Here is a 27,476-nt window from a genome sequence, read left to right as displayed (position 1 = left end):
ATTTACCACCCCCCCTTTCCGGTGGCCCATGGACCGGGAAGTCCCTTGTCGCTCCCATTTCGTTCCCTGTCGGCTTCTAGTAGCTGCGGTGCTGCTGGGCATTGTGGGCGCCATGAGCAATAGCGGTAAGGTGCCTGCATGGAGAGCCCAATGCGGGGGTCACAGACTTCCTGAGCTTGTGGGTTTGGTTGCGGGCGCGGGCTGCTTTGACGTTTCTGCGCGTTTGAGGGTAGCTGGGCTTGGGTCCGTCTTGGCCCCCGTAGCCGCCTTCGCCGACAAGGTTTTGGTTACCCCCGGTGCCATCGGACTTTAGGCCGATCCGATGGTGCCCAGATCCGCCCTACACACCTGTTCCCAGGCTCTTGGGAGAGAGTTTTGGGGGAGAAGGATAAGTCTGGGGTGCAGGCTCTGGAGTGGAGTGAGGGGAGGGTTGGTGGTCTGAGAGGGGTTCAGTGGCGAGAGTGGAGGGGGAGGGGTGAGGGGAGGGTCTCTGTCTGGGGCTGGGTGGGATTTGGGTTGTTGGCGGGGAGGGCTCTGTCTGGGGCTAGGGGGATTGGGCTGTTAGGCCCAGGGCGGGGGCAGAGGGTTAGGGTGTGGGGGGGGTGAGGGCTCTGGTTGGCACTGGGGATAAGGTGTGTGGGGTGCTGGAGGGGATCGGGTTGAGGGTGCAATGGGGGGTGAAAGCTCTGGCTGGGGGTGTGGCTATGGGGTGAGGCAGAGTTGGGGATGAGTTTGCGGAGCAGTCTGGCTGCTCCAGGATAGGGGCCAGAGAGGACGACTCCCTCAGCCCTTTTCCTGATGGCAGCAGCAAGCTCTGGGGGAGGAGCCCCCCTTTCCTCTCCCCACAGCAGCACACTCACCCCCGCCGCTGTCACCACATGTGCTCCTAGGGCCTCTCTCAGGTCCAGGCATCTCCCTCGCCTTCCCCGTGGTGGGTGTCGGGGGTGCTGCGTGCGCCTCCTTCCCTGCTATTGGTCCTGACTGTAGCCTCACTGGGGGTGAGGGATGTGGGGCTGCCTCCTTGCCCAGCATGGGGCAGGAGCGGTGACTGCAGGCGGGAGGGGCCTGTGCTGGTGGAGGGACCTGCCTGAAGAGGGAAAGCTTTGAGGTGGAAGGGCAGGCTCAGAGTCAGTCTACCCTGGCAGTTGAGATGGGGGCACTAGAACCCTGCGGCAGCAGTTGCTGCAGGGAGGCAGCATGGAGCTACGGGGAAGAGGCAAGGGGAGGCACGTGGGGTTGCTCTTCCAACTCCAAATATTGGTGGAGCTGGGCTCTGAATATTGCTGGTGCCTGGGCACCGCATGGAAATATAACTCATCGCCTGTGGTAGCCTGGTAACATTAACCCACCCACGCTTGAGTGAGAACTGGTTCAGAGTCAGCGTGTAAGAAATGTCTCTGTGTCTCTTTTCATTGCCCCCGGGCCGCAGAACTGGCAAACTATGAGAAGAACGTGAACCGAGCTATCCACAAGTACAATGCGTACAGGTAGGTGCGCCAACGAGCGGTGCGGGTATCACTATGTTCTCCCAACCCTCCCTGCTCTCAGCGCAGAGAGAGGGCCGCGGTGTCCCCTCTCTTGGGTGCCATGGGAAACTGCTCCAGGCCCAGTCTTATTCAACAGGGATTGGTAACTGGTTAAAATATAGGAAACAAAGGGTAGGAATAAATGATCTGTTTTCGGCATGGAGAGAGGTAAATAGTGGTGTCCCCCAGGGGTCTGTCCTGGAACCAGTCCTATTCAACATATTCATAAATTATCTGGAAAAAGGGGTAAACAGTGAGGTAGCAAACTTCAGATGATACAAAACTACTCAAGATAGTTAAGTCCCAGGCAGACTGGGAAGAGCTACAAAAGGACTTCACAAAACTTGGTGAGTGGGCTACAAAATGACAAATTAAATTGAACGTTGATAAATGCAAAGTAATGCATGTTGGAAAGCATAATCCCAACTATGCATATAAAATGATGGGGTCTAAATTAGCTGTTACCACTCAAGAATGAGATCTTGGAGTCATTGTGGATAGATCTCTGAAAACATCCATTCAATGTGCAGTCAGAAAAGTGAACAGATTGTTGGGAATCATGGTATGCCCACATTTTGAACACTGCACACAGATGTGGTTGCCCCATCTCAAAGAAGACCTATTAGACTTGGAAAAGGTTCTGAAAAGGGCAACAAGAATGATTAGGGGTATGGAATGATTTCAGTATGAAGAGATATTAATAAGACTGGGACTTTTCAGCTTGGAAAAGAGATGACTAAGAGGAGATATGGTAGAAGTCTATAAAACCATGACTGGTGTGGAGAAAATAAATAAGAAAGTATTATTTACTCCTTCTCATAACACATGAACTAGGGGGCCACCAAATGAAATTAATAGACTGTTGGTTTAAAACAAACAAAAAAGTATTTTTTCTCACAATGCACAGTCAACCCGTGGAACTCCTTGACAGAGGATATTGTGAAGGCCAAGACTATACCAGGATTCAAAAAAGAACTAGATAAGTTCATGGAGGATAGGTCCATCAATGGCTATTAGTCAGGATGGATAGGGATGTGTCCCTAGCCTCTGTTTGCCAGAAGCTGGGAATGGGTGATGGAATGGATCAGTTGGTGATTACCTATTCTGTTCATTCCCTCTGGGACACCTGATGTTGGCCACTGTCGGAAGACAGGATACTGGTCTAGATGAACCTTTGGTCTGACTCAGTATAGCCGTTTTTATGTTCTAAATTTAAGCTAGGCTCAGGGTCTCGGCCAGATTCTAATTTGATTAACTGTGTTCTGCAATCTTAAAATTCCAATTCAGCCAGATACTTCATTATGCACCAAAGAAGAGATGTAAAACTTTTTTGGAAATTTAGATGGCATTTTAAAAAAATGGTGGGTTTTTTCTGCCTGTTCTCCCTTCCCCTCACCCCCAGTTGAAATATCTATGGTAATTACTTACTGAAACTAAAATTTCATTTTTGAAGAATGAGAAATGCATTCAGTATAAGTTAGTTAGCATATAAAGTGCTGTTTGATATATTGATGAAATAGGTGTACAATTTTGATTTGAATAATAAATATGTATTTTTGCCTATTGGCAAATAGGAAAAAAAAAAGTTTGAAACTAGAAGACAATTTAGGCTCAGAAATAGTATGTAAATAGACCTGACTTTATTATGCAGATACAGGAGAAACTTGTGTTTCCAGAGAGAGAGCTTGGAAAATGACTGTTCGTATAATGTAGGTAACAGAGCACGATATTTAAGGATCAACAGTAAATTCAGGTAGATATCCGAACTTTATAGTAGTAAAAACACCACCAGATTCTTTAATAGTGTATTATCATCACGTATACAGTAAGTGTCAAAATAGTAGACAAAACTAGCCCTTCTGTGAACGTGTGTAATATAATTTAAATAGTTACTAATGTATTCTTGGAAATGCTAGCCTCAGTCAAGCTTTTCCTTCTTTCCTTTCTCTTTCACTGTTCATTCTGAGAGAAACTATTTCACAAGTTTCCTTTCATATTTTTCAATTTTCCTAAGCTGGTCCTTAGGGGGGAATGGAAAAAATCTCTTCCTCCCCGCCCCCCCATATCTGAGATGGCTAACCAGATAAGTAGTTTTTGTAAAGTACTTCTGAATAACAGGCTCTTTTGTAAATTTAAGTTAGCATTGCTGTTTACCTTATTTATAAAAGTCCTTATGTGAGCCCCTTATGTTAAAGTACATAATTGTTATTGACTGCTTTGAGGAAATTGATATTCAGGTTGCTGTATGATAAGCTTTTTTTTTTTTTTTTTGGTGAGGTCTCGTGTTCCTGGTGCATGAGAAATAGGGGGTAGTTATACAGATGCCACTGCTCCAGGGTGGAACCACACACAGTGCACTGTAATGAGAGTGTATGCAAAATGTTTGTCTTGTCATTTGATACTGTTCACTGAAGGCTGGAAAGTGAATGGAACTTTTTTTGTGTGTGTATACATATAGAAAAGCAGCTTCTGTAATATCCAAGTATCCAAGCAAGATAAAAAGTGGAGCTGAAGCAAAGAAGCTGGTAAGCTGTTAAACGGAGGTTTTATCTGAGTTCCTGTCATCCACACAATTAAATTCCATTTTTGTGTTAATATTTTAGTGCATTATAATATACATTATCATAGTTGTAATTGAGGAGACTCAGATATGCTTTTTTCCTGCATTTTCTCAGACTTCAGAGGTTTAAATTTAGCGCAGGAACTGTAAATTTTGCTAAAAGCCCATTTTGAAATTTCACTGTAAAACCAGGAAAATTAGTCTGCTTCTGTTGCTCATAATGCCGCTGCTTACAATTATGAACATTAGCAAAGTATTGCCTTGTAAGTTTGATTGTGTTTCTGTTTTGCAAGTTTCTGGATTTAGTTTTGTAGTTTATCCATAATATCTGTGGTGCTAGTTATCCTGAAGGTAAAGTTTCATTGACTTTTTGGTTCTGTTTCCTTTTTTAGGAAGGAGTAGGGACTAAAATCGCTGAGAAGATTGATGAGTTTTTATCCACTGGAAAACTACGTAAGCTTGAAAAGGTGAACCTCTTTGACCTTCTTTGCAGGCATTTTTTTTTCTGTACCTTCCCAGGCCTTCTGCTAACTCCATGCAGCTGCTTTACTGCTTCAGGAGAGACTGAGGCCAAGCAGGGGGGAGATGCACATAGACTGCCAGAGGAGTAGAAAGAAGGAAATGGGTATCTAAAAACAAAAAATTGTACATCTCTGGAAATATTACAGGATATGATCAGTTTGCCTTCCTGCCTATTCTGTCCACCAAATTGATGAAGTGGGTTCTCAAGGAAGTTTGGTTTTAGCCAGGGCCACCTACCTTAGTCTGGACAGACATGTAGAAAGCTTCCTGCACACGGCTTTTCCCAGTGCACCTTAGTCCTGGCCTGCAGCACCCCTCTTGTTCTAAATTTGGGCTCCCACCCTTCTGCCAGAGGATCTAAAACCTGAACAAGTCTCTCTTATGTACGTATTCCCAACATATAGAATTTGCTTCAGTGTATAGAAGGAGTCAGACAATGGCTTTAAAAATGTGATTGTAAATCTGAATAGACATGTCAGCAAAAACTAAAAAGGACTCTTCTCCCTCCATTAAAAAAGGAACCAGCCTCACTTAGAGCCTTATAACATCCCTCTGAGTAACAAACTCTCTTCTCTGAAACCAAAGAAGGAAGCAAATTCTAGAGCCAAGGACTTGGCACTGAAAACCACCTGTCCAGGTTCTTTCTGAGTGGATCTAAACAATCATGACACGAGTCTCTGATGTGTAGGTAGTAGGTCAGATCTAAAAAGACTACAGCAACTTTCAAGTGCAATAACTCACTGAGTTATTTTATGTTCCTGTGACTTTTCAAGTGAGTTAGAGAACAGTCTCTTTTCTCCAGATTCGACAGGATGATACAAGCTCATCTATCAATTTCCTGACCCGAGTTAGTGGCATAGGGTAAGAATTTTTTTGTATGGTTCTATCTACTTGTAGAGTTATTAACAGCAGTGTAGAAATTGAGGGTTTGAAGAAAGAATGTGGAAATTAAGTTGGCAGCGGGACATCCAAACTGAGACGTTAGAGATTCAAGACTGAGCCCAGGGGAAATGTACACTGGGGAAATGACAGTGAAGAGATGGTAGCGGAAGCCATGGAAGTGGATGCGATCACCAGCTTATAACAGAGAGAGGGGAAAGAGGCGCGGACAAAAGACAGAGCCTTGAGAGATACTGATGAGCTGGAACGGAGAGGGGGAGTGACTTCCAAAAGGAATGTGAAGGAGCTACTGAAGAGGTAGGAGGAAATAGAGTTGATGACAATCAACTTTAGCCTTTCCATAGGCAACTTTTTAAAACGGGTAACATCGTTCTCATGCATGTAGGGAAACCAAGGCGCAGAAAAGTTAAGTGACTTGTCCAAAGCCACTGTTAAAGCTGGAAATAGAACCCAGGTCTCCTGACTCCCATCCTCTTCCTCCATTTCCTAGTCCATGCAAGCAGTGTATGCCAAGTTGAGGGAGAATGTGAGAATGAATGTAAGAAATGGCTTTGGTACTGGAGAACTAATTGCCTAATTGTAAACTTTGGTGTAATCTGTTAGTAAATTATGGTGTAATGTGCTACTGTTTGATATAACATTTTCTGCTGGAGAGGTTTCACTGTGTCAATTTGGTTAAGAAGTGCCCTGATTCTTTGCAGTCCTTCTGCAGCTAGGAAGTTTGTGGATGAAGGGATAAAGACATTGGAAGGTGAGTGTACCATACTGATTTCAGAGCCTTTGATTGGAAGAATGTGAAAAGGTTATGACTCAAGTTGTGAAAAACTGCTTGCTACGTAAATGACAGCAGTTATGCAATTAAGGATAGGCATTCAGCATTCCAAAACTTGAGTCAGTGCAGGGAAGAAGGGCACCAGATAAATTTTCAGATGGGGATTCTCCCAAAATATGGGGAAAGGGAAAGTGACTTGGTTTGAAGAAACAGGCTTTTTCAATTTTTTCTTCTAGTGCTGCAAACTCTGAAGTGCATGGCTTTGGTAGTACCTGTGTGCTTATGTTGCATAAGTTTGATTCCACTGACACTGCATCCATCCCTTTCTTTTCGTTCAGCACCCAAGAGCTGGATGTATGCTAGATTCATACATTCTAAGATAAAAAGACTACTGTGATCATCTCGTCTGATTACCTGCATAGCACAGGCTATAAAACTTTTCTGAAATCCAGTTTGAACTCGAGCGTGTTACATAGAAAAACATCTGGTCATGATTTAAAAATTGCCATTGATGGAAAATCCATCTCAACCCTTGATAAACAGTTGAAATGGTTAATGGTCTTCACTGTTAAAGCTACCATATTTGTAAGTCTTTCAGTGTGACAACTCATTTACTCTTGAAACCTCATACTTTTTGGAGATTCTTACACATGATTGGAATGTTACTGGTGTGATGGAATGTGGAATTACTTGAAGATAGGATTGCTGCCTGTTGTGGGTGCTCTATGGATGTTGTTGTTGTTAAAACTGCCATTTTATTTTAAGGTCTTCTACTTTGATGGATACTTTAATTGCAACTTAAATATTTTTGCCTGGGAATGTAAAGATGTTTTTTGGGACACAGGCTACTAGATAAGACCCTTTCTTTCCCAGGTTGCCCAGCCTTTCTCACCTTTCTGCTCAATCTCGTGTTAGACCACCACTGCCCCTCTTAATTTCTCCTTGGCAATTTTAAAATCAAGATCAGATCTTTCTTTAAAAGATGTGATTTGGTTCAAAAGGAATTACGTTGGGGAAGTTCATTGGGCTGTTATACAGGAGGTCAGACTAGACGATCACAATAGTCCCTTCTGGCCTTGGCATTTATGATGTCATAAATTATATACAGTAACTCCTCACTTAACATTGTAGTTATGTTCCTGAAAAATGCAACTTTAAGTGAAACAATGTTAAATGAATCCAATTTTCCCATAAGATTTAATGTAAATGCAGAGGGTTAGGTTCAAAGGAATTTTTTGGGGGGCAGACAAAAGGCATTATATACTGTACAGTACTGTACTCTGTTTGGGAAGTGCCCCGGCTTACCCCACACAGGCACAGCCCACTGCAGGCAAGGACACTAGGAAGCCCCTTTGCAGCAGCAGCGTTGGCAGCTTCCCCAGAGAAGAACAGACACCAACTTTGCTGGGGGATGCTCCAGGCCTGCCTCTTCCTGTCCCTGCTCCACTCCACTTCCCACTCCACCCCCTTTCTGGAGCACGCTGCATCCCTGCTCCTGCTTCTCCCCCACCCCCCCCCAAGTCCTAAGTGCTGCCAAACAGCTGTTTGGTGGTGGGGGAAGCACTGGGACGGGGAGGAGAGGAACTTGTGGAATGCTCATTTGTAAAGTCGCTGCTCTTTCACAGAATCTTACAAGCAGTGGACAGAGCAGGCAGCCAAACGACGTTATAAGGGAGCATTGCACAACTTTAAATGAGCACATTCCCTAATTGAGCAGCAACATAACTTTGAAACAACGTTAAGCAGGAGGACATTGAATGAGGAATTACTATATTGTGGCCCATAATGTGTGTGGAAACTGATTTTGGTAACTAGCTGTGCCAACAAACTGTTCCAAAACCAGTTCAAGTTACCATTCTTGCCAACAGACTAAAACAAATGTGGGGATTCTAGGGCAGGCCATTTTGGTGATATATCAAGCTGGGAAACAATCCTGGATTGGTGCTCCCTTCCTTTTTTGAGCCTCATATTTTATCTTCACATAAGATCACACCTTGTCTGTTAGTGCAGCCCTTGGACTGTGGTAACTTGCTTCAGAGGCCGCTTCAGTCTGGGATGGTCTAAATCAAAAGACCACCTTCTGCTTCAGCTGTTCCAATACAGCTGAAGGTTTGGCCCTTTATAAATGTAGAAATCAACAAGTATACACTGAGCACGGTATTAAACATTACAATGACTACTCCTTACTGATTTTTTTTTTTTTTAGGTTCACTATTTCCTAAGACAGTTTTGCTCAGTGACTAGAACTGACTTCTTAGGTGCAACTAAGTGGGACTTTTCATCTGTGAGGAGTCGGGGGTTGTATGTGGATTTTGCAGGGGATGGGTTTTGTGGTGGGGTTTTTTTGTTTGTTTTTTGATGGATTAAAGAGCCCCAGTCTAGCCAGAGTAGAGTTCTCCCCTGAGCAGGCTTTTTGCTAGCCATTTTACACTGCCCTGCATTGCCCTTGCTGCGAACGCTGGCATAAGGGATGTGTCCTGGCATAGGGGTGTGGTTTAGTAGATGCTACTGCATTCGTTCTGTGAGCCATAGGGCAGCCTCCTCATAATTTACAAGCACAACAAAAACTCTTATTCTTTGTGTTTCTCTTTATAGTTGCTATTGAGTTAAATCATCTTTACAATATATCTTTACAACAAATATCTGTTTGCTAACATTATTTTCCTCCTCCTGAGTATTTTTTCTGTCATTCTGCTTCTTCCAGATCTAAAGAAAAATGAACACAAGTTAAATCATCATCAGCGAATTGGGCTAAAGTAAGACAGTTTCATTTTCATGGACATAGTTACTTGGCTTCTGTAAAAATTCCTCCAGAGGCCAGTGCACTCTTTAAGATTATAGCAAGCGTAAGTAGCACACTTAATACATAAGATCCAGTTCCACCCCCGTTCTTCCCTTTTCTCAGTTGCTCATAACTTACCCAAACAAATTTTTTGGGGGATGAAATTAGCTGTGCTTGGTCGCAGTCCAAAGATGCATTGTTTTAGAAAAGTTTAGTCAGCTCAGCCTATCCACTTTTGAGTTATTAAAGGTGGTGAAAAAAAACAGGCTTTTCCTCTCAGGTTCTGATTTGAAATGTTGTGTCTGGATCACTGCAAGTCTAAATTCTAGACAAATTGATGGTTTGGGTTGCCTCTCTGACCACTCGCTGGCTAAGGAAAGCTTTCTGTTTGCTGCTGTTGAGTCAATTCTTAAAATCATGAAGTTCTTGTCCCCTTTGGAAGACGGCAGAAAAAATTCTTGATACAGTATTCCTGTATGATAGCAGTACTTCCTCTCCTCTCTGAAATCTGTTTTAATGGTGGTGAAAGGGAGGACCTGCGGTGATGGGAATTTCTGAGGTGTCTGAAACTAGCAAAAGGAACCTGTGATCATTGGCTTGCTCTCGCTGTCTAGGTTATTAATTTCTAATCAATCAGTTTAATGTAAAATGTATGGAGTTTTTTATCTAATGTTTGCTTGGTTAAATTTTAAATGTATTGCCTTACCCATAGTCATTCAACTTCTTTTTTTATTTGAACAGATATTTTGAAGACTTCGAGAAAAGAATACCTAGAGAAGAGATGTTACAGATGCAAGTAAGATATAATCTTCCTCAACCAAGTAAGGCAATCAGAACAAATTAAGTAGTCAGTAGCTGCCGATGTGGTGCTCCGCTCTTGTTCAGTGATAACAGTGGGCTGTGTGCTGCCCCAGCTCTGCACAGATAGCTGACACGACAGACCCCTAGAGAAGCCCCAGTGACCACAGATTCTAGTAATGTACGGAGGAACCTGAGCCAGGTTTATTGTCAAACAAAGCACAGTAATAGTTTCCTATAGACTGTACAAGACATACTACGAATTTGTGCCCCCTGGCAATGGACCAGCTCAGTCAGTGGTGGGACTTTCCACTGCACCCTAGGCCAGGCAAAGATGCGCACTCTGGAACCTACTTTTATACAGTTACAGGGCAGATTACTCATCCCTACTGACGTATTGAAGTACAGCCCTTGGATTCATTGGGGGCTGTCTCCTCCTTTGATCATGTTGTTTCTATCCATCATGCTGTCCTTTTGACCTTGTCTTTAAGATGCACCTGCTTCTAGCAGCCCTCTTCTTGCCAGCTTCTGTGAGTGTGGCCTGCCTCTGGCTCACAGCCCAGCTTTTGCTTAGCAGAGCCTGGAAGTACTTTGCTTTGGGCGTCAGGTCTCAGACTGGGCCTCTGACACAACAGGTTATTATTTCAGGGCCTTATCTCATTGCAGTGGGCAGCTCAAATGATTTGATCTTGTTCTTTTTTTTTTTTTCAACAGGAAATTGTATTGAATGAGGTTAAAAAACTGGACCCCGAATATATTGCTACAGTCTGTGGCAGTTTCAGGCGAGGTTGGTACTCCACTGTGCCTTCACAATTACATCATGGTTCTTTGAGTCAAAACTTACTGACAAATGTCTGAACTGTGAACCTTAAGGTTTTTTTTAATTTGTACTGATGTGCATAGTCCTTAATGCAAAATCTGTTACACTGACCAGATGGAGTAAACTTACTTCTTGCTTTTTGCTTAGACTGACTAGTTCAGTTTGTACAGATAAGGCTATGGGTGTGATATAAAAAGAAGCGGAGTAGGATGCTGCGAATTGTAAAACCAAAGAATAGTTTCCTTTAAATTTTCCTTTTCTCAAAACTCTTGCAGGTGCTCCAGAATTACTCTGGAGTCTTTCTTATTACTGCTGTGCAGACATAGCGTAACAGAACCTTGCTGATTCACACAAATAATAATCGCCCGTTGAAAATTACTTCCTATTTTGCAAATTTCAGTAAGTGAACCAACTCAATTAAAAAATTGTGAGATGTTCACTTATTTTGGCATCTGTAGTTTAATCTTTTATGATTACTTCTAGTGCAGTATGAAGCATGAGAAACCTCATACTTTAGTCTATTAATTATTTGCTGAGCAGTATGAGGTTGACTGTAATTTTTTGTGTGAATTATATGTGAGGTCCTCCAGCTTAAAAAATAGAAACTTTATAAATGTCATTGTCCATAATCAGCCACTGTTCATGCCAGTAGTAAAAAGTCTAGCAGTCAAATGAAGAAAGACTAATGAAGACTTGAGTATATGTCATGTTCCCCAATTAAATTTTATTTTAAATATACCTGTGCCAGACGTAGATTTGGTACAAAATAGTTGTTAAGCCGTTTAGAAGTTGTTCTTATTCAAAATTGCATTTATTAAATAAGTGGTCTGTCTTTAAACACCATAACACTATGTAAACATTAAGAATAAGAGGCACAGAGATGATACTTTGCTTTGTGATCAAGTAGTCAAATTACTAACTTGGTTGTGTCTGCAACATGTAAGGTTCGAGTGACTATCTAAGGGAAGAGGAATAGCGGGACACAACGGAGTTGGTTTAAAGCCAAATGGCTGTGTTTATTTTAATGGGAATAGATTACACTTTGGCTAGGAAGAGCAACGTGTTAACTCTTATGTACACTGCTTCACATAAAAGGAAGAAGCAAGGCCAAAAGATAAGCTGTAGAAGAGAAAAAGGAAAGGGGGGAAAAAAAAACGCTTTTCTTATACACAGAATGAAGTAAACGCAAGAAACAGAAGAGGGCATAGAGACGGGGGAAGAGTCAGGGAAGAGCAGAAATATTTGCAGAAATTACAAAATACATACCACACTCCAGATACAGCCGACCAGCAGCATAAACACCGATTGCATAGCGAATTAGGGGAGGTGGTCTTGTTTAACATGAAATGACCCGAGCCAGCGAAATCCGGAGGAGATACCCTGGCCGAAAGGGTGATCAGACCTTCCAACTGACACGCGGGAACTCCTCTCGATTCTGTCATGAGACATGGTTTTGTCTGACGGCTTTTGCTCGTGTCAGTCTCAGATTGGTTCCCTTTTACGTATGTTGATACTGGATTGGTCCCCTAGCTCCTTTGCCTTTCAGGTTCCGAGCAGGAGCCACCTACGTAGCAGAAGCTGTACTTGGCAAGCACGCTACTTCTTCATTTGAGACATGCTTACATGTCTGTATACGGCTCACAGGGTGCACCCGACACGCTAGGGCTATGCACACGACACCTTGGGGCTTTCCTGTCCTTTAAGGAACAAGAATCTGATTGTCCTTTTACTAAAACAAAATGGCTGTGGGCTGACAATTGGCCATAAAGAGACCGTGTTTAAGCGTGCACTTTAGGGTTGCAACAGGTTGGTTGGCCTCTGTGGAGTGAGTCGGTGATCTCAGGTCAGTATCCAATGAAAAGTATCCACATCACACAAGCTGCCACCAAAATTGGTACTAATTGGTAAATGCCTGACAGTTTCATCAGAGTCCCATGAAAATTAATCCACTTCTTAGCTCTGTTGGAGTCTCCTATCATAGTCAACATATGAGAGTCAGTTTGTTTCAGTGCGTTGTCTTGCACAAACATAAACTGATGAGGGATCCGCAGATGCAGCCGTATGTTAAGCTGACATTGTTGCGTGTTATTATTTTTTTAACCAAAGCCTTCTTTCTTTTCTCATGTTTCCCTTTGACTTTTTCTCTTCTGCTATTCTCGATGGCTTTAATTGCAGACCAAGAGGTCTGCCGCAATCCTAATTTCTCAGCACCAGCAACTTCCCATGTGTTCAGGTTGACATGGCCAGCTTTTAAGTGAGCTTTCAGAGTGTCATGTCAGTGTAGGTGCTCCTGTTTTCAGTGGTCCTTAAAATATGACTTTGGGGAGTTGTGTAGCATCCATATGTACAAGGTGATCAGCCCAGCAAAACTGCACCTATCTGATTAGGAATTCAGTGCTAGTTATGTAGCACAGGTCCAGAACTTCAGTATTTGGTGTCCTGTCCAACCATTTGATTTTACAGATGAGATGCATATAGCACATGTGAAAACTCTCTAGTTGCATCAAGTGTGTCCATGTTTCACTCCTGTGGAGAAGAGTGCTTAACATAATTGCATGGTAGACAGTAATCTTGGTGTGAAGTCAACTGTCTGTCTCATTCCACAGGTGGCAGCAAAGTCAACCATAGGCAGAACTGGCTTTAGAAAGGCACTGCGTGATTTCATAGTCTGTCGGGGAATTATCAGATGAAGTGTTGCCAAGATAGTAAAATTTTTCTACTGCATTGAGCACTCTTGTCAGCAATTGCTGTTTCAGTGGCAGAATACATTTTTCTGGGAGCAGTCTGGTAAAGTACTTTGTTTTTCTTGAAGCAGATAGAGTCCAAATCTTGCCGATCTAGAAAAGTCATCTATCGGATGCTGCATGTCTTGGACAGTATGTGCTGTGTGTGCACAATCATCAGTGAAGAGGAACTCCCTAATGAACAAGTCAATTGCTTTAATGTGAGCACAAAGACACTGGAAATTGAAGATACTGCGTAGTCTTTGAAAGAATCTAGCAGCATAGCACTAAGGACAGTGGTAAATAGTGTAGGTGCAAGTGCACAGCCCTGCTTCATGCTGTTCGTGACAAAGGCTCTGATGAAGAACTGTTTTCCAGCACTCTAGCCAGCATGACTGAGTGCATGATTGTTACAAATTTGTGTGGCCAGCTTAGGTCAAGATTCACCAGAGACCCTCCCGACTAACAGTGTCAAAGGTCTTCATCAGGTCTACAATCACCTTATAGAGATCACAGTTTTGTTCCTAGCATTTTCACAAGCCGCAGAAGTCATGTCAGCTGTTCTGTGTCCCAAGCAAAAGCCATGCTGACTCTCTGAAATGTTATTGGTGATATGGAAGAATCCGGGGAGCAAGATGCAAGGCAAAATCTTCCCAGCAATGGAAAAAATCAAGATACCACGATGGTTGTTGCAGAGTACTCACCTTTATTTGTATGTATGGACAACTGAAGCACCCTTGAAGTCTTGAGGCATGGTCTTCTGCTCCCAGATGTTGAAGAGCCATGTAAGCATTTGATATGTTTGATAACCACTATGCTTATAGATTTCTGGCAGCATTCTATCTAAACCAGGCACCTTTCCTTGTGACCGTTGTTCGTTGGCGGTTTCTGTCTCAGTAACACTAGCAGTCTAGTGAGCCCTTCATGTATTGGGAATCATGCTACACCATCGATAGCAGCTTTTGAAATTGCAGATGGACGATTAAGTAGACACAGTGTTCAACCCAGCGTTGGATGATGTCTGTCGTGTCTGTGTGTAGTATACTGCCATCTTCACTATGGAATGCTGCCACAAGAAAATGCATGTACAGTACTTGACTCATTGCGTGAGGCACAGAAAGCATGGTTATCTGTCAAAACTTCGATCACTAAGAGAGCCACCTGTTACAGCTCTAAACAATGTACTCTGTCTAAGCTGTATACAATAAAAAATGATTGGTGGAAGCACACAGCAGAAAATATTCAACAGGCTGCGGAACAGGAAGATCTTAAATGCTTTTACTATCAATTGAAAATGGTTTTTGGTCCCTTATGTCACTTCTTAGTATTAGCACGTTAGGGTTGAGATAGTGTAGAGGCTGCCCTATTAATCATAGACTTGGAAATGCAGGTTTGGAAGGGATCTTGAGAAGTCATTTAGTCAAGCCACTTGTGCTGTGGCAAGACCACGTATATACTTGCACCATTCCTGACAGGTGTTTGTCTACCCTATTATTAAAAACGCTAATAACTATTCTGTGCTAGTTTTGCGGATAGAGGAGCTTTTCTTCTTTTCTTTAGCACTAAGATTCAAACACAACCCTCTGTGGTCTGTTAACTGATATCAAGACTTACAGTTTTTCTTCTTTACTCTTTACTTTCTCAGGTGCGGAATCAAGTGGGGATATGGATGTTCTCCTGACCCATCCAAGTTTCACTTCTGAATCAACCAAACAGGTGCCTGTCTTTCTCTATACAACTTATTACTATTTAAAAGTTGAGTTTTATGAACTTTTATCAGCAGATCATAGAATCATAAATTCCTTTGCATTTGGGTTCATATTGCAGCTTTTTCCATTTATTCCTTGACAACTTTTTATAGTTTATTAATAAAATCCTGAATATATGATCTAAGCATTATATGGGGAATTAGGCAAACTACCTTTCATGTGTTTGGATGTGACACGTTTTAATCATTTTGTAGAAGTATTTTGCATAACTCTTATATATGCCAAAGAAATTTCACATCTAATATATCGAATGCAATGCGTGCAGGCCTGGCTCAATAGCTAATACTTTGCACTTCAGTGAGGAAGATAAAGTTTATTTCAGTCTCTTGCTCCTCAGGCCACCAGGGGATTAGTACTTAGTCCCTGTGGTGAAAAGGGCGTGATCCCTTTTGCCTAATACTACAGAAATGCTCAAAAATGCTGGCTGTTTGCAGCTGGAAGGACAATGGCCAGGACCGTGGAGGGCACAGGGTAATCAGACAGCTGCTAATTCAGTGTAATGTGCTTGGTATCTTTTTCTTATTTATAAATTGAGTGTACTTTTCTGTAGCATTGTATAGTGATCCTGATTTATATCACAACAAAAAAAAAAAGGCCCTGCCTTCTTTGAGACCATATGCACTTTTGGCAAAAAACAGGCTTTGATTATCATGTCACCAAAAATAGCCGTTTTCAGGAGAGTCCCCCACACCTCCCGAAAAAAGCATTTGTGTTTTTAAAATGGAAAAACATTCTCACAAGACGCTTAATGCGGGCTTGACTGTTGTATCTGAAGCTATGAGACTCTTATGGGGCACACCAAAAATGTCATTCATTTACATACCAGTGTCATTACACTCTGTTCTAGAGTTCCATTATTCTACTGGCAAGTTATGCAATTAAAGTGGAAGTAATGGATTTGAAGTGTCCATCAGTAGCAAAGTCTTTATTTTTTTTTTATATCAATGTCTCCCTCTTGCACTCATTATTACAGACACTGAGGGTGGAAACTCAGCAGAGGACAAGGGCAGACTTAAACTAGTTGAGTGACCCTGTAATTTTGTGCTCCCAAATATTTTGTTTGTGTAACCTCAACTTTTTAGAATTTCCAGGATCACATTTTCTGAGGTGTCTTGAAAGAATTGCATCGTTCTCTTAAAGAGTTTTTCCTGGTAGGCAATTGCATATATTTATACCGTTAACACACTTCAATCACTTTTTTCAAATAGGTCTTAAAGAGGAGTGAGGTACCTTTTTGTATGGAGCGAACCAACAGACTAGGAAACAAATCTCCCACCGTATATTATGCTACAGAAAAATCTTTAACCGTCTCTGAAAGTTGGCAGTGCTATTCTTTAGTATTTACAAGAGAGTATTTCTAGATTAAATCAAAGCAGATGCTAATGGACCTATGGAAACTAGCAAGCCACAAAAACAGAAGGTCATTAATTTAGAAATATAAGATTTAAAATTGTACAACAAGTTTTGTCAAGTCTGATGAAAATACTTCAGTGCTCTTCTTTTTCTTGCAATACAATAGAGGTTTGAGAGAACAATTTTCCATAACCAGATTCTCAAGTAATGATTTATTTATGGTATGTAGTTTCTGCCAAAGTCTCAGTATCTGGTCCTGAAAAAATATTTTCCATCAATGAGATCTCCTTGGTTTTCACAAGTATATATTGTTCATATGTGGGTCACGTTGCTGGTAGACAAACAGGTTCCTCTTTCTTAGTTAGGTAATGTTTCATTTCACTTTGTTTACTTTTGACATTAATTATTGTTTCCAGCCAAAGCTTTTGCACCAAGTTGTAGAACAACTGAAAAAAATCCACTTTGTCACAGACACATTGTCAAAGGGTGATACGAAATTTATGGTGAGTTTTCTTTGAATATTTAATGTAAAAGACAGTATCTCTGATTAATGTACAAGAAATACTTTTTACTGTTACATATCTCTGATTAAAAAAGGAAAGTTTATGCAGTAACTCAAAGTAATAGTTGGCTTTTTGTTATAATATTAACGTCCTACAACAATCTGTCTGTTTGCAATAACCAGAGAGAATTTTTTCCCTAAGAAGCATTTTATCCCATTCTGTTTATATTAAAAAAAAAAAAAAAAAAGTCTGTTTCAACGACATGTGTGGAAATGTTTGTAATGAACTTTCTTTCCTTTTGTACATTTGTCACGGAGTGTGGGGGAGTCGGGCCCTGCACCTCTCTTCCTGGAACCCACAGTGACTTTGAGCCAGCCAGTAAAACAGAAGGTTTATTGGACAACAGGAACACAGGTTACAGCAGAGCTTACAGGCACAGTCAAGACCCCTCCATCGAGTCCTTCTGGGGGTTCAGGGTGCTTGGATCCCAGCTAGGATACCCTGAATTCCGCCCGACAGCCCCAAACCCCAACCTCTCCTCTGGTCTTTGTCTCTTTCTCAGGTCAGGAGGCCACCTGATCTTTTTGTTCTCCAACACTTTCAGTTGCAACCTTTGCAGGGGAGGGGCCCAGGCCATCAGTTGCCAGTAGACAGGGCATCAACCATTCTCTGTGCAGACACCATCACACTGGCCTTCTAACACTCTGCAATAATAACATGCCATTATTTTAAATTGTAAAAAAAAAAAAAAAAAAAACCAATACAAAAACAAATAGTGTGTAAGGAGTGAAAACTCTAAATCCTATCTCTCGGCGACTTACTGTCAGAGTCCAGTGTGTCATAATGTTCAACATATCTCCATCCACCCCACCAACTACTGTACTCACTTTCTAATTCTTTTAATGCTTCTCCCCACTGGCTACTCTTTCCCTTCTCATGCCCCACTACACACCTCTTTACTAACACATTTCTTAGGCCAGATTCTCAGACTCAAAGTACACTCCCACCTTGCTGTCACTGCCTCTGGCCTATAATGCACTTTCAGCTCCTTCAGCCTACACTGGATGATGATCCTGAAATTTGTCTTGAATTCACAATTTGGTCTAGATAGCCATATATTTGATGTGAAACTCTCCAAGATTCAGAGGAACCATCTTCTGCTGTGATAATAGCCTCTGTTACTTGAAGATGTAGACTGTTCTGGTGTGGGTTTCTGTATCATCCTCTTTAGTTCTGGATGCCAGTTTATGGCATATGAGAAATTTTGTGTCTAAGCTCAAACATCTTTCTATTAATTTCACATCTAAATCAAAGTAAAGGAAAAAACCTTCTCCCAGGCTTGACATTCAGAAATAGGGCATTCCTCTGAAAAATTACATCTGAAGTCAGCCATCCAGTATTGTAGAACAGAACATAAAAGGAATCTTTGACCCCAGAATAGCTCTGAGGGTTTATGACCAGTCTTACATTTCATTGTAATGTACCTTATCGGGAGACAGACCCTTAAGCTAAGCACTCCTCTCTGTCTGCAAGAACAAGCTGAAGTCTTTGCTTTTCAAAAGAGAAGTTGTTGTTTTTCTTTTGGGTTGTTTTAGGGGTGTGGTTTTTTTGTGTTTTGTTTGTTTTTTGAGTATTGAGCGAGTGCTATGATGTTTCACTTCTACCTGGAGTTTTGTCTCTACAGGCTCCAAATACTTTGTTCTTAAAGACTGATGAAAAGTTAATCCCAACAGATGAGTAAAACCCTAAGAAACAGTTATGACTGGACTGAAGACAGTAATTGATTAGTTCCATTCAATCTTGGTAGTAGCTTAATGATGATTTTCATAAGCCAGAGACTTGTGGGACTAGTGTTGCTGGGCATGCTGTGGGAATCCACTTTTTGCTAAATGATCACAGTTAAGTTTATATTAAACTATTAAATTAAAATAAACCATAGAAAAGAATGTAAAATATAAACTAGATCCTACACATGAACTGTTTCAAGTGGATATAAATATCTATTCTTGAAACTTATGAGGCTGTTACAGAGGGAAAGGTATTATCAAGTGGTTCCTTATATTTTCACTTGAAGTAAAGGGGATGAGAATCAGAAATGGATTTCTGTGCTCACCTCAGTTAAACTCTGTGAACAGTTTCTTGTGAAATTAAACTTGTTGTTTTTCCTGGCGTTTTTTAGAAGGATAAAATCAGTGAAGTTGTTACACTCCGTGCTCCTGGGATGAAAAAAAAATATAAAGAGGAAAATTAAATTGAACTTCATCCCAGTACTCTGGGCTATTCCCAGTTGCTAATTCAATAGAATGGCTCTTACTGATGAAGAATATATGCAGGATAGTTGCTTGATTGCCCCAGACTATGTAGTGCATGTGTTTTATGTACTTGTGTGAGATTTTCAAGTAGCAAAACGAGGAGAGATAGGACTTCATCAGTCACAGCAGATCAGTGAAAGCCACATTTAGAACGACCTTTAAGTAATTAGCAGAAGCTGCAGGGACCCACCCAAAACGGTGACCATTGATAACGCACCAGCTGGTTATATGATCCAATGTTAGACTGATAGGTGAAACCACCCGAAACACCAGTTCTTGGGATAAGCTCTTTGTAATGGAACCAGATCTATGCCAGAAACTGGTCACACTGGGATTTATGTCTGGCCAAACTAAAAAGAATTCTGTAGGGTAGCAGTGAATTGTCTGGTGTCTCACTCTGACCTAGGATATTTCAGTCTTCTGTCCTCTTAGCCACAGAGCTCCTCTGATCAGAAATATTTCTATTTTCTGCTAAGGACACTGTGATAGGAAACAGTGGTAACATTTTTGACTGTAGTATTTTCATTTTCTTGTGTCTCCCCTAAATGTTCTAGTCTTTATTTTTTTTAAAAGACACAATTCACTGATTTTTGGTGCATCTCCCTTTCAAAGCTATTAAATAAGGGATAGTGGATTTGAGATGAAATTCAATTTCTGTAGGAGTAACTGCTACTTCACCTTGGCCAGCCCTTCCGGTATTAGAACCAACTTGCTCTGAATTTAAATCTTGACCAATAGCATTTCTAATGTACAAGTCTATAAGAATGTGACATTTTACTGCCTATGTTCTGCGTAAAACAGTTATTACTGGAGAGGACACTATTGATGTGTCAGGGTAGAATAAGTAGAAATGACAGGCAGTGTTGAAATCTTGGGAAAGTAAGTGGAATCAGGACTGCAGCTGAAGTTAGAAATGTCCCAGAGTGAAGACAACAGAGCTTATAAAAGAACCATAACATGTTCCAAAAGGATACAGAATTGTTGAGCTTTCAGAACAAAAGTAATCAGGGAAGGAAGGGAAAAACTTAGTGTAGCTGGAATACTTTTTCTACAAGGTTTTTTGGGTTTCCTGTTTAAACAGCTCTGATCATTCATCATAACTCTTCTCCCTCACCCCCGTCATCCCAGACAAAGTTATCAACTACACATAAAATAAAGCTTGACGGTGAATTAAATGGATTATACAATGATTCTTTCTGTAAGAGCCTTTCTGCTTTATTAAATGTCAGAAAATGCCTTTCCGTTCTGACTTGCATTAGCTGCAATTTTTATCCATGCTTTCCCTCTGCTTTTCTGTTTAGCTGTCATTTTCCATTCGTGACCATGCGTTCTCAGCATATTTGTAATTGCAAAAGTAGAGGCCTGGGAGCTGGGACTCTGGAGTTCTATTTGTGCCTCAGCTTCCCAACCTCAAAACAGTTACTTACCTACTCTGTGGTGTATTTTGATTTTTTTCCCTAAAATCTCATGTTCTTTAGGTGAAAGGTGGCATAGAGGTACACATTATTCTGCTCCTTCTGTTTTAGCTGCTGTGTTAGGGATTGTGTCAGTTGCTACTCAGTTATGGAATTGGTATGTCTATATATCCCTGAAGCAGGGAGGGATAGTTGAGATGTCCTTTTGAGTCCTTTACTTAACTATATTCTAGCTGATTGTGTGCCTTTAGGAAAGGAAGAGGAATTCCTTATGTTTAGTAGCTCTCCAGTTTAGTATTAAAAAAGTTTATGCTATCTGGGGGAAAGGGCCTGGTTTGTGTTAAGTTTGAGACACCAGGCTAATTTCAGCCTTGAGTGTTGTGATACTTGCAGAGTTTAGATTTATTTATTATTTAGGAGGTTTTTAATAAGTTTACAAATCTTTGCCAAGCGAGTATCAGAAGCGCAACAAATATTACAACAGTTAGGTTTTGTTTAAAGAGACATATACAGGAATATTGTCATCAGATCTTTATATTTAACATATTATAGAGTGATTATAATTAAAATCCCTGTGTTTCTAGTGGTCTTACTAAATTGAGTGATATCTCAATATACACAGTTAACAGATAGACCTACCCAGTCTAATGTAAAATATCCAAAAAAAAAAATTGGACAGGTATATTGGGATTTTTTGCAGGTGAATGTATTTTTTCTGAGTATTAAAGGTAACCAAATATCTAACTATCTATTTGTCCTCTGTCTATTTTGATGGGTTCATAACTGATGTGTTAATTTTTCTATAACAACCACGATCTATATATAAACATAATAATTTTAACAAATCCTCTATGGTTGGGCTATTTTTCTTTTTTCAGTGAGAGTCTGCAAACAGCCAGGCAGCTACAAGCAGATGAGATTAATTCTTCATTTCCATTTTTTGTGATCATTTCCATTAGAAAGCCTTAGGAGGATTAGCGAAGGATCATGTGTTCATAATATCCAGCAATTTGTGATACTTGGTTACTGTTTGCATCCTAATACTCTCTGACTGGACATGTCCACCCTATAGGCAAAAAATAATCCTCTTTCACCACAATTTCTCCAACATTTATCCCCATTCAATCTATATTTTTAACCTGACTGGTGTGAGATACCACTGAAACAGTATCTTGAAGTTTTATTTTATTGTGCTGCATACTGAAGTTGTTGGTACTCCTTTTTTTTCCAGATCAGACCCCATTCTTCTGGGGTAATTTGTCTACCCACATCATTTTCTCAGTGTGTCATATATAGACCCTATTTTTTTAGGAAAGCTGTCTGCAAAGATTAATATAAATTAGTTATATTTTTTGTGTTTTTTTTCCAGGTTGCCATCACTTCTTTATCATTAGCTGTCTGTATAGAAAGGTTTCAGAGTGGTAACCTTGTTAGTCTGTATCAGCAAAAACAATGAAGAGTCTGCTAAGGTGCCACAAGGACTCTTTGTTCTTTTTGTATAGCAAGGGTTGTCTAGAAAGTTTAGAAACATTAATGCCTGAGTTGAGAGTACAAGTACCAGGACAGAATGGGTCAGTTAAATTTAGTTTTGATAGCTAAATAAGTTAGAAAAGTTTCTTGACTGAATAGCTGCCTAGCCGTGCATGTGTATTCCATTGCTCTCCCAATGTTTGAAGCGCTCTGGTTTGCGATCTGAATTAAAATCTGGACTATTTGCAGTGGGTGTCATTGGCAAGGGAGAAGAGCTTATTTTCTCTCTAGTTCTATCCAAAAGTCATAGCATTTTGCCTTTGCTAAAGGATGTCAATTTCTGGAGTGTTTGATTTTTATTAATCATGGTAGCCTAACAGTGTGTACACTGCTGCAATATTCTTGTTCATTAAAGACCCAGTGTTTCCCTGGGTCAGTGCACACTCCCGTCCACTACTGTTTTGAGTTGGTTGGCTTGATAGTGCCATAGACTATTTGGAAGAGCTAGTCCCCTCTGATGGGTCTGTACAAAGTTACTGGTCTCACTCTTGGTATTTTCGTATTTCATATAAATTCTAACAACGTCCTCTGTATTCCTATAAGTGTTTTCTAAAGGTAAGTGATAGTAATGAGTCCTGGAATGAATGTTATCCTGGAAACAAAAAAAAGCTTTACTACAGATTAGCAATCTTCCATCGTGGTTATTAACAGGGGGAAATCATAAGCCCAAACAAGGAAGTTTAATAAGCAAACCTTTTATTCACCTCTGAGACTGTATGCCTGTGCATGATCACATAACTAGACAGACTCCACAGTCTACGTTTTAAAACTATTTTAGTGTTTTTCTCTTTTAAAAGGAAAAAAAAAAAAGCCCAAGACAATTTAACTCTTATAACTTTATAATTTCTGCTTTCCTTGTGTCCTTTTAGGGTGTATGTCAGTTGCCAAGCGAAGAAGATGGAACCAATTTTCCATACAGGAGAATTGATATCAGGTAAAATTTAAATGGAATAGGCCTGCACTCCTAGGGTAGAACAGACATTTGTTAAAGCATCGTCCAAAATGGGGGCATTTGTCATGATTCCACCTCCTTGTGTGTATCATACAGAACAGGACTGCACAGCCCACTCAGCTTCATGATGGGGCATTTATGAAAGTGGTGTGTCCCAATCCCTGACTGCAAAGCAAGCCTCCCTTCTCCTGATTCCAAAACAAGGATCTTCATTGCTATCCTTCCCCTCCAGCAATTACTGAACAGGGAGGTTTGTCAGGGTACTGTGCCTTAACCGCTTAGTAATAGTTTAATGGCAAGAGTTGTTGCACCACCCTTTCCTTTTGTATGTGCCTGTAGGATGATGGATTTTTAGGAATATTGCAATCTCTCTGGTGATGTTTTAGGAATAGTTATACAGAGTCCTGTAATGTGGTGCCAGTACAGCATGGGGTTTTGCTGTAAATGGTAATAAGACTAGAGAAACTGTGCCTCAAGTGAATTCCAGCTGACTTGGAACTGAGATTTTGTTTTTTGTTTTTTTTACTCTAGGCTGATCCCAAAGGATCAGTATTATTGTGGGGTACTATACTTCACAGGCAGTGACATATTCAATAAGAACATGAGAACTCGTGCCCTGGAAATGGGCTTCACAATCAACGAGTACACAATCCGGCCCTTGGGAGTTACTGGTGAGTTTGGTCTCCATGCAGAGTGCTCTTTCCGGTCTCTCTTGTTGTGATGCTCCCCAAGGGTACTCAGGGTTGTGAGGCACTTCACTGCCTGCCCTTTGTGTGCAAGGGTCTTGTCTGTGCCTGCTGTAGCTCAGCTCCCTGAAACCAAACCCCTCTGGCTACACACAGACTGCTTTCGAGGCCTCCACAGATATCTCTCTTTGTGCAGGCTAATAAGTACACACCAACCCTCAGAGTCCTCGGCCCGCACCTTGCAGTGTCCCACTCCTGTCACTGAATGCTCACAGAAATTAGTAGATTGGCTCTTCCCCCAGGGAACATTGTACACACATTTGTTTGATTCAGCTCCTATATAACATTACAGCACTGAGATATATTTATAATGAAAACAATCATAAGTTTATTATTAGAAGCTAAGATTTAAGAGATAGTAAGGATAACAATGGAAGCAGAAATGGTTATATATAAAACACGCTTCCTAGAGTTAGAGGTTTTAGTCTGTTAGTTTCTCACCTAAAGCAGTCTCCCAGCATCTCCAACCATCATGGCTGAGAGGTTCTTTCATGAATGCAAAAAGCACTGTCCTTTTTGGTTCCTCAGTGGAGGATAAAGAGGTCTCCTTCTCCTTATAGCCCCCCAAATTAATTGTTTTGTCGTCAGAGTCCCCTGTAATTTAGGTTTCAGAGTAGCAGCCGTGTTAGTCTGTATCTGCAAAAAGAACAGGAGTACTTGTGGCACCTTAGAGACTAACAAATTTATTTCAGCATGAGCTTTCGTGAGCTACAGCTCACTTCTTAGGATGTAATTTAGTCTCTCATATCTACCCATCCCCATTTACTCCTTGTGCAGATTTGGCTTCCATTATATTGGCTTACAATGATTAATTTACATAGCCAACAATGTGACACATGAATAAGTTTCCTTTGTGTGACTCAAAACCTATTTGTCAACTCCAGCTTGGGGGATAGTCGTCTTAAAACATATTTTCAGTACACATACACAACTCCTGAAATATCATCCATACATAGATTTTTGCAACACTTCTAAGGATCAGTATGACACGCTTTTATTAGATAGTCTACAAAAGCAATGTCGTGGGTCTAGTGAGTTTGTCAGGGCTGCTAGGAGTTGTTGCAGAACAGTGAACCCTTTGCCAGTTGGCACTGAGGGGTTATTAGGTTCTCAGGAAAGTGTGAACCTTTCTTCTCCAAACAGACCCATACACACACAATAGTATTTCAGGATGTTTCAAGGGCTACTGCCAAATGCCACAGTTAAATGTAGCACGCTATTCTCTCTGGCTTCGGAGACCTACCTAGTATCAGGAGGCACCTTTCTTCTCTCCTGCATACAAGATATCCCACCTCTGGGTCTTCCTGATCCAGCTCAATGGAATTTTGCCATTGATTTCAATGAGTACAAGATCTGGTCTATTTGTGCCACACAGGGCAGGCATCTGTTTTCCAGCACTATAACAAGACTGTAGCTTTCTGTTGGTTTGGGATGGGCGTACTGTCTAATTTTAACTGACGGTGTATATTTTTAAAGCTGTGTCAAGAGCTAGAGTTCTAGGATTGACACTCTAAGGTTGAGATACAAAGTTGCTGCATTTACAGTGATACATTCAACACCTTGTGACATACTGATCAGGTTTTTTTGCACAGAAGATGTAGTTTTTAGACCTTATCTAACTATTAACCAGACTCCTATTTTCCTTTTCATTCATTTACGCAGCTTCTTGGTTTTCAGACATCAGCCTGTTTTTTCTAGATAAACCTGTCCTTGCTTTATAAAATGGTGTCTGCATAGCACTGCTACTTGTCATGCCTTGCGAAGTTGCTGTCCTTCACCTGTCTGTCATCTTTATTGTATTTGCAGGAGTTGCTGGGGAGCCCCTCCCAGTAGAGAGTGAAAAGGATATCTTTGACTACATACAGTGGAAGTATCGAGAGCCAAAAGAACGGAGTGAATAACTTGCCTTCAGAGGTTCACTAGCTAGTGCTCACTTATTTTGTAGCTTTTATGAATAATCAGCGGAGTCAAAACTAGGTGCATATTTATTGCTTGAACGTTACTTCAGAAGGTGTGTATTACTGACACTGTTTTTAAACAATAGTTCCATGGCACTAGAGTAAAATGTGTTGTAAAAATTAAATCACCTAACATTGAAACTTGATTACTTTCCTTTTATTCAAAAATATCTTTAATACACACCTGGTTTTTATCTGAATTTGAATTAGTCCCTTTGCTAAGGTGCTAAGATAAGTCTGCAGAGAAAATGAGCAACCAAGCAGCTCCCTCACAATAAAATTTCTCATAGATTAAATTGGGAATTGGTCCAGATTTTGTCTTCTAATAATAAATTATAGTCTTCCTTTTTCTCCCTGGGATACTAGATATCTGTGTTTAGAAAGCACAGCTTTTGTTTTATTACTTTCCCCTACAATTTCCATGGAAAAATGTGGCTGCTCAACAAAGACAGTTACTATTAGTATATTCAATGGTGGCTTCTAAATTAAGATATTGTATTTGTTTTTCATAAGTCAATGTACTTGTCATAAATAATATTTAAAATATTCACCATGTGAATAGATTTATGGGTGGCCAAGTTAGTAGGTGCAAAATAATGAATTAAAGTCACAATATCCCCTCTTGTCTCTTGACAGTAACAGCATTAGTTCATGGGATCACACTCTCCATGTAAAGAAAACTGCATTTTAATTTTGATACATTTCCCTGAAGTGCTGCAAGCCAGAGGTCAAATCTGCAGACTTCACAATCATGATAAACTTTAAAAAGCTGGAAACCATATCAGATTTCTGTTAAAACACATTGAAGATGCTCAGCACAAAACTCAGCTATTTATTATTAAATATAACAGACGAGCAATTGCATAAGGAAACAGTTTGGTTTAATAGCTATTTACTGTATGTTAGGATCATAGCACTTAGGGAAAGGAATTAGCAGATAATCAAGTCCATTCCTATAGGTCTTCACCTCCTGCCCTGAACTATAATTGTGCACTGTAAACTGGCTGCACATTCCATCTCAATCATGACTGTTCAAGTGGCAGGTGAAATTTTATATTTTTAATTACACAGCCAGTAAATATGTTGGCAGACAGAGCATTTTTGATGTTTTTAGATGAGAGGTTTTGTTACAGGTTTTGCACTGATAGCAATTAGAAGGTGTCTGTCACTGTGGTATCTAAATACTATAGAAAGAGTGAAAAAAAATATTCACATAGTGCAGGCTAGGTGCAGTTTAAGTTGCAATATAACTTTCATTATAACCCCAGTTTTTACTTATTCACCACTTTCACAAATTCCCATTGACGGTCTTAATGATTTTTTCCCTATGTGCAGCTTGCAGTATCTTAGGTGTCTACTGCCTTTTGCCCTAGATAAAGCTTGCTCTCATCTCTGTGCTGGTCTTTGTAAATAGTTTATGAAGCACTTTTTGATGGTGTCTGACATTTACATGCGATTCTGTCATTGAGTCTGAGATGGAGCCGGAAGTGGAAACAGCTTTCTTCTGTGGCTCTGAACATTCTGGAAACACTTGG

General features: G+C 40.7%; 2 protein-coding genes across 2 annotated transcripts in view; both read left to right on the top strand.

Annotated features, from left to right (window-relative positions):
- The window catches only part of VDAC3 (voltage dependent anion channel 3), a 441,629-nt gene that overhangs the window by 353,475 nt on the left and 60,678 nt on the right, over nucleotides 1–27,476 (top strand). The gene's annotated exons all lie outside the window — the stretch shown is intronic.
- POLB (DNA polymerase beta) lies at nucleotides 113–26,082 on the top strand. The gene is made up of 15 exons (XM_075062009.1): nucleotides 113–125; nucleotides 1,376–1,487; nucleotides 3,985–4,051; nucleotides 4,479–4,553; nucleotides 5,411–5,469; nucleotides 6,210–6,259; nucleotides 8,985–9,036; nucleotides 9,804–9,858; nucleotides 10,575–10,647; nucleotides 15,049–15,119; nucleotides 16,381–16,449; nucleotides 16,942–17,028; nucleotides 23,155–23,219; nucleotides 23,769–23,908; nucleotides 25,790–26,082. Exons 1-15 carry the CDS (start codon nucleotides 113–115, stop codon nucleotides 25,882–25,884), a joined length of 1,083 nt encoding a protein of 360 aa, XP_074918110.1. The 3' UTR covers nucleotides 25,885–26,082.

Source organism: Chelonoidis abingdonii, chromosome 2 (assembly GCF_003597395.2).
Source record: "Chelonoidis abingdonii isolate Lonesome George chromosome 2, CheloAbing_2.0, whole genome shotgun sequence".
Classification (NCBI taxonomy): domain Eukaryota; kingdom Metazoa; phylum Chordata; order Testudines; family Testudinidae; genus Chelonoidis; species Chelonoidis abingdonii.
Note: the sequence above shows the minus strand (reverse complement) of the source record. Positions and strands in the feature narration are given on the sequence as shown.

Coding starts and splice junctions, on each gene's coding strand:
- POLB (XM_075062009.1), top strand. Junction 9,859..10,574: donor AAGAGATGTTACAGATGCAA/GTAAGATATAAT, acceptor TTTTTTCAACAG/GAAATTGTATTGAATGAGGT. Junction 10,648..15,048: donor CTGTGGCAGTTTCAGGCGAG/GTTGGTACTCCA, acceptor TTACTTTCTCAG/GTGCGGAATCAAGTGGGGAT.